General features: G+C 43.5%; 1 protein-coding gene across 1 annotated transcript; it reads left to right on the top strand.

Annotated features, from left to right (window-relative positions):
- Positions 1-31: 31 nt before the first annotated feature.
- Positions 32-16,445, top strand: LOC126259728 (zinc finger HIT domain-containing protein 3-like). Its single transcript, XM_049956709.1, has 3 exons — positions 32-192; positions 769-929; positions 15,392-16,445. Exons 1-3 carry the CDS (start codon positions 122-124, stop codon positions 15,562-15,564), a joined length of 405 nt encoding a protein of 134 aa, XP_049812666.1. The 5' UTR covers positions 32-121; the 3' UTR covers positions 15,565-16,445.
- The last annotated feature ends 736 nt before the right edge of the window (positions 16,446-17,181 follow it).

Genomic DNA, 17,181 nt, shown 5'->3' with positions numbered 1-17,181 from the left:
TAAAAACAAACTACTACTACTACTACTACTAGAATAAACAAGCACACCAACATTAGTTACTGAAGTAAGTGTTTTTTTATAGCTGTCGCCAGTACCGTGTGTGAAGTGCAAGGACTGGAAGATGACAATTGTTTGCAATGTATGCGAGCTTGGAAAGTCGAAGTATAAATGTCCGGAATGTCTGATTTCTTAGTAAGTATTTACTCTGTCTGATACGTAGGATATTATTGTAATGTGGAAACCGTGATGGTAACTGTTACAGCAGCCCATTTTTTACATTTTGCACCATGAATATATTCTGTAGGATTGACGCCCTACTTGTTTTTCTTTTATGCACTTCTGAAATACTCCTATGAGCTCAGAGCTAATGGCGAACTGCATAGTGCTTGATTCGTCTCGAGACCGGAATCTTAAATAAATATCACCCCTAGCCATAACAAAAACTATTTTCAGTTATATTTTGCTGAAATTGAAGGAGATTGTGCAGATACATTTTCAAAGTCCGGATTTTTTACCATCTCAACAGCAGTCGCATTATAGAATTATAGGCCGATATATTGTTTCCAGTTTCTGTAGCAACAACAGAACTCCAATCCTGGATTAAAGTCCACTGTAAAGCCAGCTACGCCATTGTGATTTTACCCATCACACCATGGTGAAGGCTTGGACTTTTAGAAAATTTGTGCATAAGGGAAAGAGTATTGAAAGTAGAATACATTTTCCATTAATACCATAGATGGTATCATTGTATTGTAATACATATTTCAGTTGTTCTCTTGACTGCTGGAAGACTCACAAATCTTCAACAACATGTAAGCCTGTAGTATACAGACAGGTACAGCGTCGTCTTAATTTGGTAAGTGCAGCAGAAGAAAATGCTGAATCCACGTCAGAAGATGCTGTTGCCAAGGAGAAGCTACAAGCATTAGGTATACATTGCTGTTTTTTACATAGTAGTATTTAGTGATACAGTAGTCCCGTATAGTTCATCTACTTGTAAGAATGTGTAAATGGCAAAACGAGAGAGAGAGCGAGAGCAGTGTTATTTATGTAATGGGCACCAGTTTACTTCCCACTAAAATTAATGTTCACTTTCATTAGCTTTACTTTCTTTTTCTTTTGTATCCAAGCATTAATGTCATGCGTCTAGCAAATGTAAGGAAATTGCAGCGAAACTTCAATTATTCCACATTGTAATATCATGTATGTACTGCTATATCCAACAAAAATCTAATTACAGGTTAGGAATTAGAGGTCTGTTAAATGAATTATGAAAATGTAGCTTTCACTTGGACCCAAAAAAATTTCACATTGGAAACAATATTCTCTCTACTGAGACTGAATTTGATCTGTCCAGTGAAGTTACCTGGTCACATACAACAGATCTAGGTGGAAAAAGTAGTTAATTGTTGGATGTTTTTACTGGCCACTTGATTCTGCTGTGACAGTTTTACAGTCATTGACAGTCAGTCTACGGTCAGTAGTATGGAAGTACCCACATTGTGCAATATTAATTGGAGGAGACTCTAAACTACAGAGTATAAACTATTCATTGCAGGGGGTACAGGCACACAGTCTTCCGAAGTTCTCTTGAACACAGTTTCCCAAAAACTGTCTTGAGCAGCTAGTTCTACAGCCCACACACAGTGGAAATATTTTAGACCTTATAGCTACAAACAGGCCTGATTGGTGGTATCAGTATGGAGACAGGTATTAGTGATCATGATGTCATTATAGCGTCTTTGGTAACTGAAGTTAATGGAATCAATAAAGTAGCCTAGGAGAGTATTTCTGCTAGAAAGAGCAGATAGACAGTTATTAGCATCCAACTTGGAAATGAATTGACATCATTTAGTTACAGTATGATGGACTTAGAGGGTAAATCTTAAACGGATTGTAAATCATATTCTGCAGAAGTATGTGCCTAGTATGTGGAGTAAGGACAAGAAAGACCCACTGTAGTTCAACAACAAAATTCAAATAATGCTGGGAATTGAAGGCTGTTACACTCTCGGTTCAAAAGAGAAAGCGCGACTGACGACAGGCAAAAGTTAACAGAAATTCATCAGTCTTTAAAAAGATTGATGTGCGAACCTTTAAACAACTTCCACCATCGTACATTGGCAATAGATCTGCTGAACTCAACAAAAATCTGGTCCCACGTAAAATTACTAAGTGGGTCTAAGGCTTCTATCCACTCACCCATTTACTAGTTTAGTGTAGCAGTAGGAGATAGGAAAAGTAAAGATGAAGTTTTAAATTTTGCAGTTAAGAAATTGTTCATGCAAGAGAATCGTACAAAGGTACCGTTGTTTGACCGTCATGCAGTCTCTCATATGAGAAGGCATTGAGAAGGTCCAAAGAAGAGCAGCAAGATTCGTGACAGGTACATTTAACCATCGTGAGAGCGTTACAAATCTCACAGAAAGTTTGAAGTGGGACACACTTGCAGATAGACGACGCACTAAACAGAAGGGGCTGCTCACTAAATTCTGAAATCAAATCTGCACCGAGGATGTAGAGCATATATTATTACCACCAACTTTCAGATCGCGTAATGATCATCATTCAAAGATAAGGGAAATAAGAGCTCGTACTGATGCATTCAGACAGTCGTATTTCCCTTTCGCGGTCTGCGAGTGGAACAGAGGTGGGGGGGGGGGGGGGGGAATATGACTTTGGTGCGAATTGTGCCCTCCGCCACACACCGCTTGGTGGCTAACGGAGTATATATGTAGATGTAGATGAAGGGCATAGTAATAAACATCACTGGCATAGACAAACAACAGAAAGAGTTGAAAACAGATAAATCACCAGGTCTGGATGGAGTCCCAATATGGTTTTACAAAGAGTCCTCTGCGGCATTAGCCCCTTACTTAGCTTGCATTTATTGTGAATCTCTTGCACAGCACAAAGTCCCAAGTAACTGGAAACAAGTGCAGGTGACTCCAGTATATAAGGTGGTTAGAAGAATGGACCCAGAAAATTACAGACCAATATCGCTACTTTGGTTGGCTCCAGAATCCTTGAACATACTCTCAGTTTGAATATAATAAACTTTCTTGAGACTGAGAAGCTTTATGTCCACAAATCAGCATACATTTAGAAAGCATAACTCGTGCAAAACTCACATAATATGCTGCAAACTATGGATGAAGGGCAACAGGCAGATGTTATAGTTCTAGATATCCGGAAGGTGTTTGACACAGTGCCCCACTGCAGGCTGTTAACAAAGGTATGAACATATGGAATAAATTCACAGGTGAGTGAGTGGCTCGAAGACTTCTAAGCAATAGAACACAGTATATTGCCTCCTGGACAGTGAGTGTTCATCAGAGACAAGGGTATCATCAAGAGTCCCACAGGGAAGTGTGATAGGATCAGTGCTGTTCTTTATACACATAAATGATTTGGCAGACAGTGCGGGCAGCGATCTGTGATTGATTGCTGATGATGCTCTTGTGTACGGTACGCTACATCTGTCTTAAGATTCACCTGTTTGTTCCTAACCCAATGCGATGCTTCGAATGTCAAAGATTTGGCCATACTAGTATGGGACTTAAAGGGAGGGATACATAGATGACAGATTCAAGTATGAGCACTTGCACTTGCCAGTGTACCTGTGGGGGAGGGGGGGGGGGGGGGAACACTTGGTAACAAAAGTTACTCAGAAGCAGTCAGCAATGGGCACCACCTAAGCCACATACCACTGCCCACCATCAGAAGCCTACTAAACTGTCCCCTCGACCCAAGCAACCACCTCCTCCCATAAGAAAGAAAACCGTTATTCGGAAAGTAGTTCCAAGTCAAAGAAAGTGGTAGTTTAACTTTTGGATCGGCAAGCTCTCTCCCTATCTGATGGGGACTATGCTCTTGAGAGTATGGACTTCTAATCGGAGGAACCGGAGAGCCAGAAACTGGCTAACGTTCCCCCTGACCTACCCGGTAAATTGTCACCTCCGAGTGAGAAAGAGAAGAACTACAATTGCTAAACAATTTCTTCCGCAGGGACTTCTCATATTGTAGTGGAATTTAAATGGATGTCGCTCACATTTGGAAGAATTACAGCTCCTGGTCCAGGAGAAACCATTCTGCATCTGCTTAAAAGAAACACATCTTGAAGTCACCGACACACCAGCATTGTAGGGTTACCACGCCTACGGGAAGAATGATATTACTGGAGACAGGGCTAAAGGTGCAGTGGCTGATTTCGTTGATGACAGATGCCACTCCTTTTACCACGACCATACAAGCAATTGCCATGAAAGTCCTAGCACCCTTTAATGTAACAGTATGTTCGTTGTATCTTCCATCTAATGATGCTTTGGATGCAGACACGTTGACAGAACTCTTCCTGGCACTGCCACACCCATTCCTCCTCCCCTCTCCTCCCCTCCCCCCCCCCCCCCCCCCTGCTTGTCCAGGGGTTAGAATAGGCCCGAGGTATTCCTGCCTGTCATACGAGGTGACTAAAAGGAATTTCACACGTTTCAGCCATTATGTGATGGACCCCTGTAGGGTTTTGTAGGGTTTCACCTCCATTCTTCAAAATTTTCCTAAAGAGCGAGCCAATTGGGGAAGGGCGCCTTACAAGGTGCATGTTGTCCATCGTGCATTGAGATCTTTAGCCCATTTTCTCATAGTCGCATTGCAGTCCTGCCCATTCTCCATCTCTTGGTCGAGAACACCTTCCTGGGTGCATTTTCCACCATGCACTGTCGATTTCTGCGTCGATGATGACCATGGACTTCTTTGCACCTGATATCCAGCACATTGTGGTGGGACCGCCATGTACCCTGTTGGTCGTAGCCCCCTGAACACACAGGGATCTCTCTGCTGATGCCTGCACCATTAACTCCCCACATATGCCAAGGGGTAGATGCCCATCCCCCTGGGGCATTGGGACTCCTGGCAATGGCCATCCTGCCAGGTGGCGTTTAGTGCGGCTAGGTGGCGCCTGTGGGGAGGGCACCTGGTTGGAGTGGATGGCATCAGAGTGGATGACACCCAATGAAGCATAGTCTATCATCTCTTGCTGGTGGTGAAACACTAGCAGTCTCTTAAGCGATCACGAGCTCAATTCAACGCACAGAAGTACAACCCCAAATCGTTCCCCTCCCTGGCCACACCATATGAGGAACGTCAGGTTAAGGATGGCAGCGGATCTTTTTTGCCCCGGTACCTTGTGTATTCGAGAGCTGATGGGGAATCTTTCATGACGATGAAGCCTCAGTTTTTTGTTGAGCATTTAGAGGACAAGTTCAGGGAGGTGGAGGGCTTGTCCAAAATGAGATCTGGATCAGTCTTGATCAAAACAGCATCCTCTGCCCAGTCATGGGAGTTACTCGCTTGTGATAAGCTGGGGGATGTTTTTGTAATCATCGCTCCCCATGAGAGCTTAAATATGGTCCAGGGTATCGTATTTCACAGAGACCTTCTTTTGCAGTCCGACAATAAGCTGCATGCCAGTTTTAGAGCGGCGAGGTGTACATTTCGTCTGGCATGTCCACCGTGGTCCGAAGGATAATCAGGTTGCCACCGGTGCCTTCATCTTGGCCTTTAAGCGAGATACATTGCCCGAGAAGCTCAAGGTGATGGTCTACTGGTGTGATGTAAAGCCCTATCTCCCTCCCCCGATGCGGTGCTTTAAGTGCTGGAAGTTCGGCCCTGTGTCTTCCCACTGTACTTCCAGCGTCACACGCCAAGATTGCAGATGCCCATCACATCCCAATACTCCATGTGCCCCGCCTCCCGTCTGTCGACTGCGGAGAGCACCATTTGATTTGCCTCGCTCGCCTGACTGCAGGATTCTCTCGAAAGAAAGAAAATTGTAGAGTAAAAGACCCTGGACCGACAAACCTACACTGAGGCTAAGAGAAAAATTGAACACCTGCATCCTGTGCATATGACATCCGCTACAACAGTTCTGCCATCATCAGCTCCACCAACCCACGTGATCTCTCAGAGCCTGAAGATTACTCCAGCCCCCTTGATGGTGGGGGGCATTTCCTTCCGTGTTGCTCTTGCACCACCTACCTCGGAAGCAACACCGCCCCCAACCATCAGCAACATCCATCCCCACTTCTAAGCCGGAGAAGCATAAGTTTTCTCCAGCTTCTCTCGCTAGGAAGGGGTCCCTTGGGTCACTCCCTTCCCAGGTTTCTTCTAGTGGGAAAGATGGCACCTGCCAGCGGCTGAAGAGCCCAAAAGCAGCTGGTTGTAGGGCTTCAAGCTCATCCTCACTCCCGGAGGCTGAGCCAGTGAAGTCCTCCCAGCCAGGGAAACCCAAGGAGCAGCAAGAGAAATCAAACAGAAAACCCCCCTAAGACCAAGGAAATTGCGGTGGTGCCCACACCACTGATACCTACAAACTCTGCAGCTGAGGATGGGGTGGAGATTTTGGTATCTGCTGAGGACCTAGATTTCTCTAGACCCTCAGACACAATGGATATAGACTGCTCAGGCAATAAATCGGTGGCACCAGGTGACTCTGAGGTGTAAACTGCCTCATTGAATGTTCCATGCCTACCCAGTCTCACGATGTCATCCTCCAGTGGAATTGAGGCGGTTTTTTTCCATCGCCTGGCTGAGCTACGGCAACTGTTAAGCTTTACACCTGCCATCTGCATTGCACTCCAGAAAACCTGGTTCCCAGCAATGCGGACCCCTGCCCTCTGCGGCTATAAGGGATATTACAGGAACCGTAGCAACTATAATCTTGAGTGTCAGGTGGAGTTTGCATTTATGTCCTAAACTCGGCCTGTAGTGAACATGTACCCCTTCAAACCCCTCTTGAAGCTGTGGCTTTCAGAATGGCGACGACGCAGGAAATAACTGTCTGCAATGTATATCTTCCTTCAGATGGTGCAGTACCCTTGAATGTATTGGCTGCACTGATTGATCAACTCCCTAAACCTGTCCTACTTCTGGGAGATTTTAATGCCTATAACCCCTTTTGGGGTGGTACCATGCTTACTGGCCAAGACAGAGATGTTGAAACTTCACTGTCGCAATTCGACCTCTGCCTCTTAAATACTGGGTCCACCACACATTTCAGTGTGGCTCATGGTAGTTATTCGGCCATTGATTTATCAATTTTCAGCCCAGGACTTCTCCCATCTATCCACTGGAGAGCACATGATGACCTGTGTGGTAGTGACCACTTCCCCATCTTCCTGTCACTGCCCCAGCATCAGGCACACGGACACCTGCCCAGATGGGCTTTGAACAAGGCAGACTGGGGAACTTTCACCTCTGCTGTCACCGCTGAATCTCCCCCACATGGTAACATCAATGTGAAAGTTGAGCAGGTGACTAGCACAATTGTTTCTGCGACAGAAAACGTGATCCCTTGGTCTTTAGGGTGCCCGAGGCTTAAGGCAGTCCCTTGGTGGTCACTGGAAGTCGCTGAAACAGTTAAGGAGCATCGGCGAGCTCTACAGCGGCATAAGCGGCACCCTTCCATGGAGCACCTCATAGCCTTTAAACAGCTCCATGCCCTTGTTCGCTACCTTATCAAACAACGGAAGGAGTGTTGGGAGAGATACGTCTCCACCATTGGGTGCCACACGTCACCTTCCCAAGTCTGGGCAAAGATCAAACGTCTTTTTGGGTACCAGGCCCCAACAGCTGTCCCCAGTGTTACCATAAATGGTGAGCTATGTACCGACGCAAATGCAATTGCTGAACACTTTGCTCGAGCCTCTGCATTGGAGAATTACCCCCCAGTCTTTCGCACACTCAAACGACGGCTGGAAATGAATGTCCTCTCATTCACTACATGCTGCAGTGAATCCTATAACACCCCATTTACAGAGTGGGAGCTCCTCAGTGCCCTTGCACATTGCCCCAACACAGCTCTTGAGCCAGATGGGATCCACAGCCAGATGATTAAACACCTCTCATCTGACTGCAAGTGACATCTTCTCGTCATCTTCAACCAGCTCTGGTGCGATGGTGAGAGAGCACCATCATTCCGGTGCTAAAACCCGGTAAACACCCGCTTGATGTGGATAGCTATCGGCCCATCAGCCTGACCAACGTTCTTTGTAAGCTGCTGGAACGTATAGTATGTCGGCGGTTGGGTTGGGTCCTGGAATCACGTGGCTTGCTGGCTCCATGTCAGGGCGGCTTCCGCCAGGATCGCTCTACCACTGATAATCTTGTGTCCATCAAGTCTGCCATAAAAACAGCCTTTTCCAGACGGCAACACTAGATTGCCGTCTTTTTTTACTTACATGAAGCATACTACATGACTTGGTGACATCATATCCTTGCCACATTGTATGAGTGGGGTCTCCGGGGACAACTCCCGATTTCTATCCAAAACTTCCTGTCGCTCCATACTTTCCGTGCCCAAGTTGGTGACTCCCATAATTCCATCCATATCCAGGAGAATGGAGTCCCGCAGGGCGCTGTATTGAGTGTGTATATTTTTAGTGGCCAATAACGGTCTAGCGGCAGCTGCTGGGCCCTCCATCTCACCTTCTCTGTATGCAGACGACTTCTGTATTTCGTACTGCTGCTCCAATACTGTTGTTGCTGAGCGGCACCTCCAGGGAGCCATCCAAAAGGCACAGTCATGGGCTCTAGCTCACGGCTTCCAGTTTTCAGCCGCAAAGTCGTATGTCATGCACTTCTGTCGGCTTCGTACCATTCATCTGGAACCTGCACTTCACCTTAATGATGATCCACTCACTGTAGTGGAGACATAGCAATTCCTAGGACTGGTTTTTGGTGCTTGATTGGCTTGGTTCCCTCATCTTCGTCAGCTTAAGCAGAAGTGCTGGCAGCACCTCAGTGCCTTCCGTTGCCTAAGCAACACCAATTGGGTTGCAGATCGCTGTACGCTGCTGCAGCTCTACAGAGCCCTTGTCCAATCCCAAACTGACTATGGGAGTGTGGTTTATCGTTCGGAAGTGCCTTCAGCATTGCATTCACTTGACCCTGTGCACCACTGAGGGGTTCAATTAGCGACAGGAGCTTTTAGGACAAGTCCGGTGACCAGTGTACTGGTGGAGGCTGGCGTCCCTCCACTGCAGATCAGATGTGCACAACTGCTGGCCAGTTACGCAGCACACATTCATAGTTCCCCTGAGTATCCGAATTATCTTCTCCTTTTCGCACCCGCCGCAGTCCATCTCCTGCATCAGCAGCCCACATCGGGGCTAACGATTGCGGTTCGCGTGCGGTCTCTTCTCTCTGAACTAGAGTCCTTCCCTGTACCACCTCTACTTGCGGTCCATTCACGTACGCCTCCATGGTATACGCCTCAGCCCGCAGCTTCGTCCGGACCTTTTGCATGGCCCTAAGTACTCTGTTAACCCCGCCACTCTCCGCTGTCACTTCCTCTCGATTCTTGATGTGTTCCGGGGTTCTGAAGTGGTTTACACCGATGGCTCAATGGCTGATGGTTACGTAGGCTTTGCATATGTTCATGGAGGACATATTGAGCAGCACTCCTTGCCAGTTGTCTGCAGTGTTTTCACTGCAGAGCTGGCAGCCATATATCATGCTCTTGAGTACATCCGCTCATGCCCTGGTGAGTCATTTCTCCTGTGTACTGACTCATTGAGCAGCCTACAAGCTATCGACCAGTGCTACCCTTGCCACCCTCTGGTAGTGTCCATTCAGGAGTAGTCCCATTCCATGGTGTTTGTGTGGACCCCAGGACACGTCTGAATCCCCGGCAATGAACTTGCCGACAGGCTGGCCAAACAGGTGACGCGGAAACCGCTTCTGGAGATAGGCATCTCTGAAGCTGACCTGCATTCTGTCTTACACTGCAGGGTTTTCCGGCTCTGGGAGACGGAATGGCATAACAGTACGCACAACAAACTGTGTGTCATTAAGGAGACTATGAATGTGTGGAAGTCTTCGATGCAGGCCTCTCACAGGGAATCAGTTGTCCTCTGCCGGTTCTGCATTGGCCATACATGGCTAACGCATGGTTACCTACTCCATCGCGAGGACCCACCTCAGTGTCGCTGTAGCTCCTCAATGACAGTCGTTCACCTCTTGCTGGACTGCCCACTTTCTACCACTCTGCGGCAGGCTTTTAACTGTCCCAGCACACTACCTTCGGTGTTGGGCGACAATGCCTCCACAGCAGCTTTAGTTTTATGTTTTATCCGTGAGAGTGGGTTTTATACTTCTATGTAGGTTTTAGCATATGTCCTTTGTCCCTCTGTGTCCTGCACCCTAGTGCTTTTAGGGTGGTGGTTTTAATGTGTTGCAGAGTGGCTGGATTTCCCTTTTTATTCTCGTGATTGGCCAGCCACTGTAATCTGCTTTCATGTTTTACTCTCTTCTGTTTCTAGCGTCTCTTTGTTGTTTTCTTGTCCTCTTTTGTTCCTTTTAGTGTTGGTTGCCTTCCCTTCATTCTTGTGGCTTTTCCTTTCTTTCTGTTTTGTGTTATGTGTTTCATCCATTTTCTTCTCACACTTGTGGCATTGTTTTGTTAGGAACAAGGGACCGATAACCTTATAGTTTGGTCCCTTTTGTCCTCTTTTAAACCAACCAATCAACCAACCAAACATTCTTCCTTGTGGGAGACTTCAATGCACACAGTGTGCTGTTGGGCTCAGCTACCCCTTATTACAAGGTTCGGATGATCGAGCGACTCGTCCATTCTGAGAATATCTGCCTTCTGAACATGGGTCAGATGACACACTTTTCCACAGCCATAGGGCCTTCTTCAGCCATAGACCTTTGTTTTTGTTCCCCAGCTATTGCAGACGCCATTCAGTGGGAAGTGGCTACAGATTTACATTCTAGTGACCACTTTCCAGTGTGGATACATCTGCCGACTAGGGCGGTGGCTGACAGGAGACCACGAAGATGGACGATACAAAGGGCAAATTGGTTGCAGTACAATCGACAGGCTAGTTTTGAATAAAAGGATTGTGCACAGGAGACGGTGGCCCATATTACTTGTCTGTGTCTATGATAAGTTATATCTAAAAATCTCTTATAGCTCATTGTGGCCCTCAGGATATCCATGCCAGTACTAACTGACTCCCATGATTGTTTTAAATTTACATGTTGGCCTTTCTTTAAATCTACCAAAAATAAGATGCAAATAGTGCCATAATTTCACATCTCTATGTAACTTAACAATCTCTTGTATGTTTATTGTGTATTGTAAGTTTGTCCATTTGTTTGTTATTATGGGATACTAAATTATCAGTCATATCAGTTTGGAAAAGCTTGAAAAATGTATAAACTTCATTATAAATAAAGTTTGGATATCTTGTGAGACTGGGTGAAACTTCTGTGTTATGATTTTGCTTAGTTAGTTTTGTTTTAGAGGCCAGTTTTTTATTCCATTTTGAAAGTTTGTGTTCTCCTAAGAGCATCTCAATTTCTGAACTTATTTCTTCCTCACTCTCGCTTTCGTCATCCTGTTCTGTGTTAGTAGATAAAGTGAAAGTGAAAATGGTACAAACCTTCAAAATTCTCAGGAAAAAAATCAAGTATTAACACAAGCAGGCGCGCAGGGTCTGGAGTGCCCACTACCACTTTCCCTGTGAAACAACACAATACTGTGGGCTCTTGAGTCGTGGAGGGAGGGTAGTAGAGGGAAGGAGGAGGGGGGAGGGGGTGGCAGCTGAACAAATATCTAGAGCTGCCGTGTCACAGGGCTAAGTGTTACGCTACAGCACTAAGAAATTCTGCAATGGGGTACTCGATCCCCCATTGCACCCACTAAAAGGTTAATAAATTAGACCTGGATAAATTGAAAGGACTAGAGGATGTTGAGTGTTCCAAAGGGAACATTAAGAAAAAGTTAAATGAAAGGAGTACATGGAAAGAAGAATAAGGCAGAAATTTTTGTATAACGCGGTAGATATTGAATTTAATTGAGGAAGGAAGAAAATAGCAAAGTGCAGCAAATGAAGCAGACAATAGAGAATACCGATATCTAAAAATGAGTGTGGCACACTTAAAGCAGGGCTGGCTAGAGAAGAAGTGCAGTGTTGTAGAAGCATGCATGACTATACAAAAATTAACTAAAGACTTAGAAAGTAGGAGAAGCTTCCGTATGAGCATAAAAAGCCAAAATTTTAAGTTGGTCATAAGAGAAATTGGGAAGGGGTGTGTAGAAATATTACAAAAAGCGGGAAAAAAAACTTGAAGACAGTATTATGAAAAAAGGATGTGAATGAAAGTAAGATGGGGCCGTGATATTGCAAGAAGAGTTTACAGAACACTGAAAGACCTAACCTGAACCAAAGTACCTCAAGTACTTAATTTTCTCTCAGAATTATTATGATCCTTGAGAGAGTCCACCATGACAAAACTGTTCCACGTGGTATGTAAGATATACGGGTTCCCACAGACACCCAGGAGAATGCAATAACACAAATACCAAAGAAGGCAGGCAATTGGAGATGTGTGTGTCAACAAACTATCAGTGTAACAATTCATACCTGCAAAATAGTAACATGAATTATGTAGAGAAGGATGGAACGAATGGCAGAAATTTACCTCAGGGGATATCTAAGTTTGGTTTCCAGAGAAATATAGAATCACCTATTTGAAAATAGACTGAAGGAAGTCAAACCGGTATTTATAGCATTTGTGGGCTTAGATAAAAGGTTTTGTTTGACAGTGTTAGATGGCGTAAACTCTACAACATGTTACAGATTGCAGTTAGATTAGGACAACACGAAAGGGAGGCAGTAATTGAGAAGGAAGTGAGACAGGGATGTATTACATCGCCTATGTTAATTAAACTGTAAGTAGAGCAAGCAGTACAGGAAACAAGAAATTTCGAAAAGGGAGAAGAAATAATAACTTTGAGGTTTTCTGATGTCATTGTAATTGTGTCAGAAGTGGGAAAGTATTTGGAAGATACTTTGAATGAAATGGCTAGTTTCTGAAAATGGGTTGTAGAATGAATCAACAAAAGTAAAAACAAGGGTTAATGGAGTGTAATGAGATTAAAGCAGGCAATGCTGAGGAAATAAAGATTAGAAAGTCAGACACTAAAAGTAGTAGATAGGTTTTGCTATATTTGGGAAGCAAAATAACTGATGACTGAAGTAGAAAAGGTATCAAATGCGGGCAGGCTACACCAAGAAAACCATCTCTGAAAAAGAGAAACTTGTTACAATCTAATATAAGTAATTGTTATTAAATCTGTTGTGACAGTATTTACCGTACACAGAAGTGAAACAGGAGTGATAAAAAGCACAGACAAAAGGAGGATAGAAGCTTTTGAAATGTGGTCATAACACCAACAACAATCACAATCTACCAGTGGGGCAGTTGAGGCTATTAAGTTGGCACCACGGAAGGTTGGAGTGTGTGCTCTACCCTGTAGCACTTATTTCTTCACGATTTGTAATGATGAAACACCAAAACGTACATTCCTTTTGTCCAAGTCAGCATCCATTTAGGGAGTTGCAGGAAATACTTTATTGACAATTTAAAAAATTTTCTCACATTTGATTTAAAGCCAGTACTCGCCATTCTTTTGTTTGGCCGACATCAGGATGGAAGCACCCCGAATCAGGCCACAGAGCACATCCGGCGACACAGGCTTTCCGATTGTGTCCTCTGCTCAGACGCTCTCAGCGCCATTCAAAGTCTCTGTGCGCTGTAAACTGCCCATCCCTTAGTTCAATGGGTCCAGGAAAACTGTCACTTGCTCGCTCTTGATGGAGCCACTATGATGTTTATGTGGGTTCCTGGTCGTGTCTGTCTGCCAGGAAACAAGGCTGCTGACACTGCTGCCAAGGCTGCAGTCCTCGTACCTCAGCCCATTAGTTCCTATGTTCCCTCTGACGATCTCTGTTGTGCTGTCTGACATGTGGTGGTGTCACTTTGGCATGGGCATTGATCCTCCCTTCATGGGAATAAGCTCCAGATCATTAAGGCTCTATCAGTGGCTTGGACGACCTCTTCTCGGCCCTCCCGCCACGAGGAGGTCATTTTAATTACACTATGCATTGGGCACTGCCTTTTTAGCCATCGCCATTTGTAAAGTAGCGCTCCCCCCACCACTTTGTGCACATTGTGCCCAAGTTGTAACTGTTTGCCATTTCCCGATGGAATGCCCATTTTTTAACTGCTTACGTTCCCGCTTGGGTTTGCCATCTTAGTTATTGGCCGTTTTAGCGAGTGGCGCTTGGGCTGTAGACTGCATTTTACTTCTTATCTGTCGTAGCAATATGGCACAGGCCATTTAATTTTTAGTTCTGGACCTCCAATTCTGTGCACCCTGTAACAGACCTTTCTCCACATCCCTGTTTTTAGCTGTATTCTCATGTCGATTGGGATTGATGTGCAATCACTTTTTAACTCCTGTCTTCGTGTTCCATAGTTTTGACTTGGGCACATATGACCCCAATTGTTTTTGCACCCTAAAACAAAAAAAATCCAACCCAATCAGGATGTAATCCTAGAAGCAGTTACTTCTAGTTAAGATTGCTGATAGGCAGAGCTTCCCCAAGTGGCATTTGTTGCCAACCAATAACATTCATGGGAAGAGAACTACATTTCTCTGTTGAGACTTGACCAACGCACTGTTGGGAGGCACATTCTATCTCTCTCTGAACTTGATTCTCAGCCTGTTATGGCATGACTCTCCCACTATGTCTTCCTGATAACTTCTCGGACTGTGTTTAATCATTGACTTGTGTTGTCCCTTTGAATGACTGGTGACAAATACGCCACCCCATCGTGTGTCTCCTGTATCAGATATATATATTTTTTTTATTTTTAGCTGTTAAATCTTCTTTTCCTCACCCTGGCACCTGGACACTTTGTTAAGAAATGCATTTTTTCCCCCTCATTCAGAAAGTGTAGCTATTTAAATTTCTTTATTATGAAGACTATAAATATAGCATACTACTGTACATTATTGGTGGATGTAAATGCTGCCTCTGAGGAAATAATACTGGGAACCAATTACTGATGTTCTGCTTCTCCAGAAGAGGTGCAGTTGCATCAGCAGCCTTAACTATGAAACTCGCTGGGTATCCACTGAATGTGTTTCATAGGAACCTAATTTATCCCTGTCTGACTTGCATATGTTGGGGCTCTTACAGGAATAGGAAGTGTCTAGTGGACAAAAATTCAGTGACAGTGGAACAGTTAAACAGAAAATGTGCAGTTGGCTGCTGGAATGTCCCTCACCTTTCTTTGATGAAGGGTCAAGAAGTTGCCTGAAAATGTATTTCTATGAAAGAAAACTACAAAAAAAGTCACTTTGTTATATCAGTCACAAATATATTTGGAAAAAAAGTTTAATTTTAAATGGTTTTTATATTGTGGTTGCTATGATACTGAATACTTCTCTAAATTTATATACTGCTGTGATGATTGTTTGAACAACAGATTACATATAACTAAATTAAATACTCTTATTGTAATTATCTTTCAGCGGAATCGGATGAACTCAAAGATGTTCTGAAAAACCATGAATTAAGAGAGATGTTAATAGCAATTGATAAGTCTAAATTTCCTTCACAAGCAATACAGGCAGCAATGATGGAACCTATGTTTGTGGAATTTGCTGACATTTGCCTGAAAATTGTTGAGCCACCAGCAGAATGAAAAGCCTATTTGTATACTCGGAATGCTTTTTTTCCATGTAACATTTGTGTGTGCTGCATTAAGTTCTTTATGTGAAAATATTGTTGTGTATGTGAAAAATTATTTATTTAAGATTGTTGTGATATAATTATCTTGCCGCAAACATCATTTTATAAATTTGTTATACATTAAAAATGCTTCGTTTTAGTAGCAGAACAAATGTATTGACTGTGGCATAATATTTATGTTGCTGTTGCTTAAATTTCTAATGAATAAACACATTTTCTAGCTAATAGTATCAAGAATGCAAAATAAGACAAGAACTTACTTGTTTCTGGTGCAAATAAGCCAGTCTTTAGTCATAGGGCACCATACATGTGACCACTGTCCCACTCCAAATAATTTTTGTTATCCATATATGTATGTGGAAAAATATATAAATGTAGGTAGGCATAGTTTCATTTCTGTAACTAAAAAATGTAAAATTAGAAAAAGTTCTCATTGTTTGTCATTGTGCATAGCAAGCTAGTTTCAAATGGTGCTTAACTGTTTTCAGTTGCAATACTTTAGATCTGTTATGTCAGACATGATTACTATCAATTAAATATCTGCAATGACAGTGCCATTAATATTAGACATTCATATATGTCAAAAGTACCAATACTGTTCTTTCAAAGCAGATTATTTTGATCACCTGGAACTGTTCATGTAAAATAACAGCTCCTTTCAACCCCAAATACTTTTTTGCTTTACTCTGTATTGTAAGGCAAATAAGTGAACCGCTACAGTAAAATCTATTGGTTTGTAATATTCAGTGTTCCTGTTTGATAAATGTATGAAGAATGTTTTCAGAATTAATGGAATTTTTTGTGCACTTTAAGTTGAAATAAAGATGTGTGCATTCTCCCAAAATAATATGCCATTGTAATGTAATTCATGTGTGAACTATCTGCAAAGTAAGAAAGAATTATGTTCAATCAGTATGCTGAAAAGCAAGCAGTACAAATTTATAGACACTATTGAACCAGTTAACAAGTGAGTGGTCTGGGTCATCTGGAAATGGAACAGCTGCATGACAATGGTTTGGAACTCATTCAGGGCAAAGTCGCAATTAGAAGTTAATTCCTAATGTGCCTCAGATCTCTGGCAGACACGCGCCCACGAAGCTCTTGCTATGTTAAGCGATTAATATTGAAATCGAAGCTAGTTTAGTTAAAATTACATTTTGGACTATAGTGGCCGGCATGGAAAAAAAAGGGCTTCAAAGTCATCTCTCCTTCTTACAGCATTGCCAGCTTTTTTTCCCACTAATAATTTCCAATGTTCATAAAAATTTAAGAAACATAGTGGACAACTCTTCATGAAGGTTTCTCGGGTCTCCAGGCGGGTGGTAGCGTTGATATCTCGCATTGTTTTGAGAAGTTTCATACTACCCGAAACGTCGTGAGATATCAACGCTACCACCTGGCTGGAAACCCGAGAAACCTTCAACAGTTTACACCGGGAAAGCCTACAGTCACGTATTGGGCAATTCTGTTTTTAGTCTAAAATATGATGAAGTACTTTCCAAAAGCAAATTCTCACTAGCTGCTAGAGGAAAAAATGAAACTATCATTACAAGAAATTTTGGAGGAAAAT

Source organism: Schistocerca nitens, chromosome 5, assembly GCF_023898315.1.
Source record: "Schistocerca nitens isolate TAMUIC-IGC-003100 chromosome 5, iqSchNite1.1, whole genome shotgun sequence".
NCBI classification, from domain to species: domain Eukaryota; kingdom Metazoa; phylum Arthropoda; class Insecta; order Orthoptera; family Acrididae; genus Schistocerca; species Schistocerca nitens.
The sequence above is the reverse complement of the archived record's forward strand: the minus strand, read 5'-3'. Positions and strand labels throughout refer to the sequence as shown.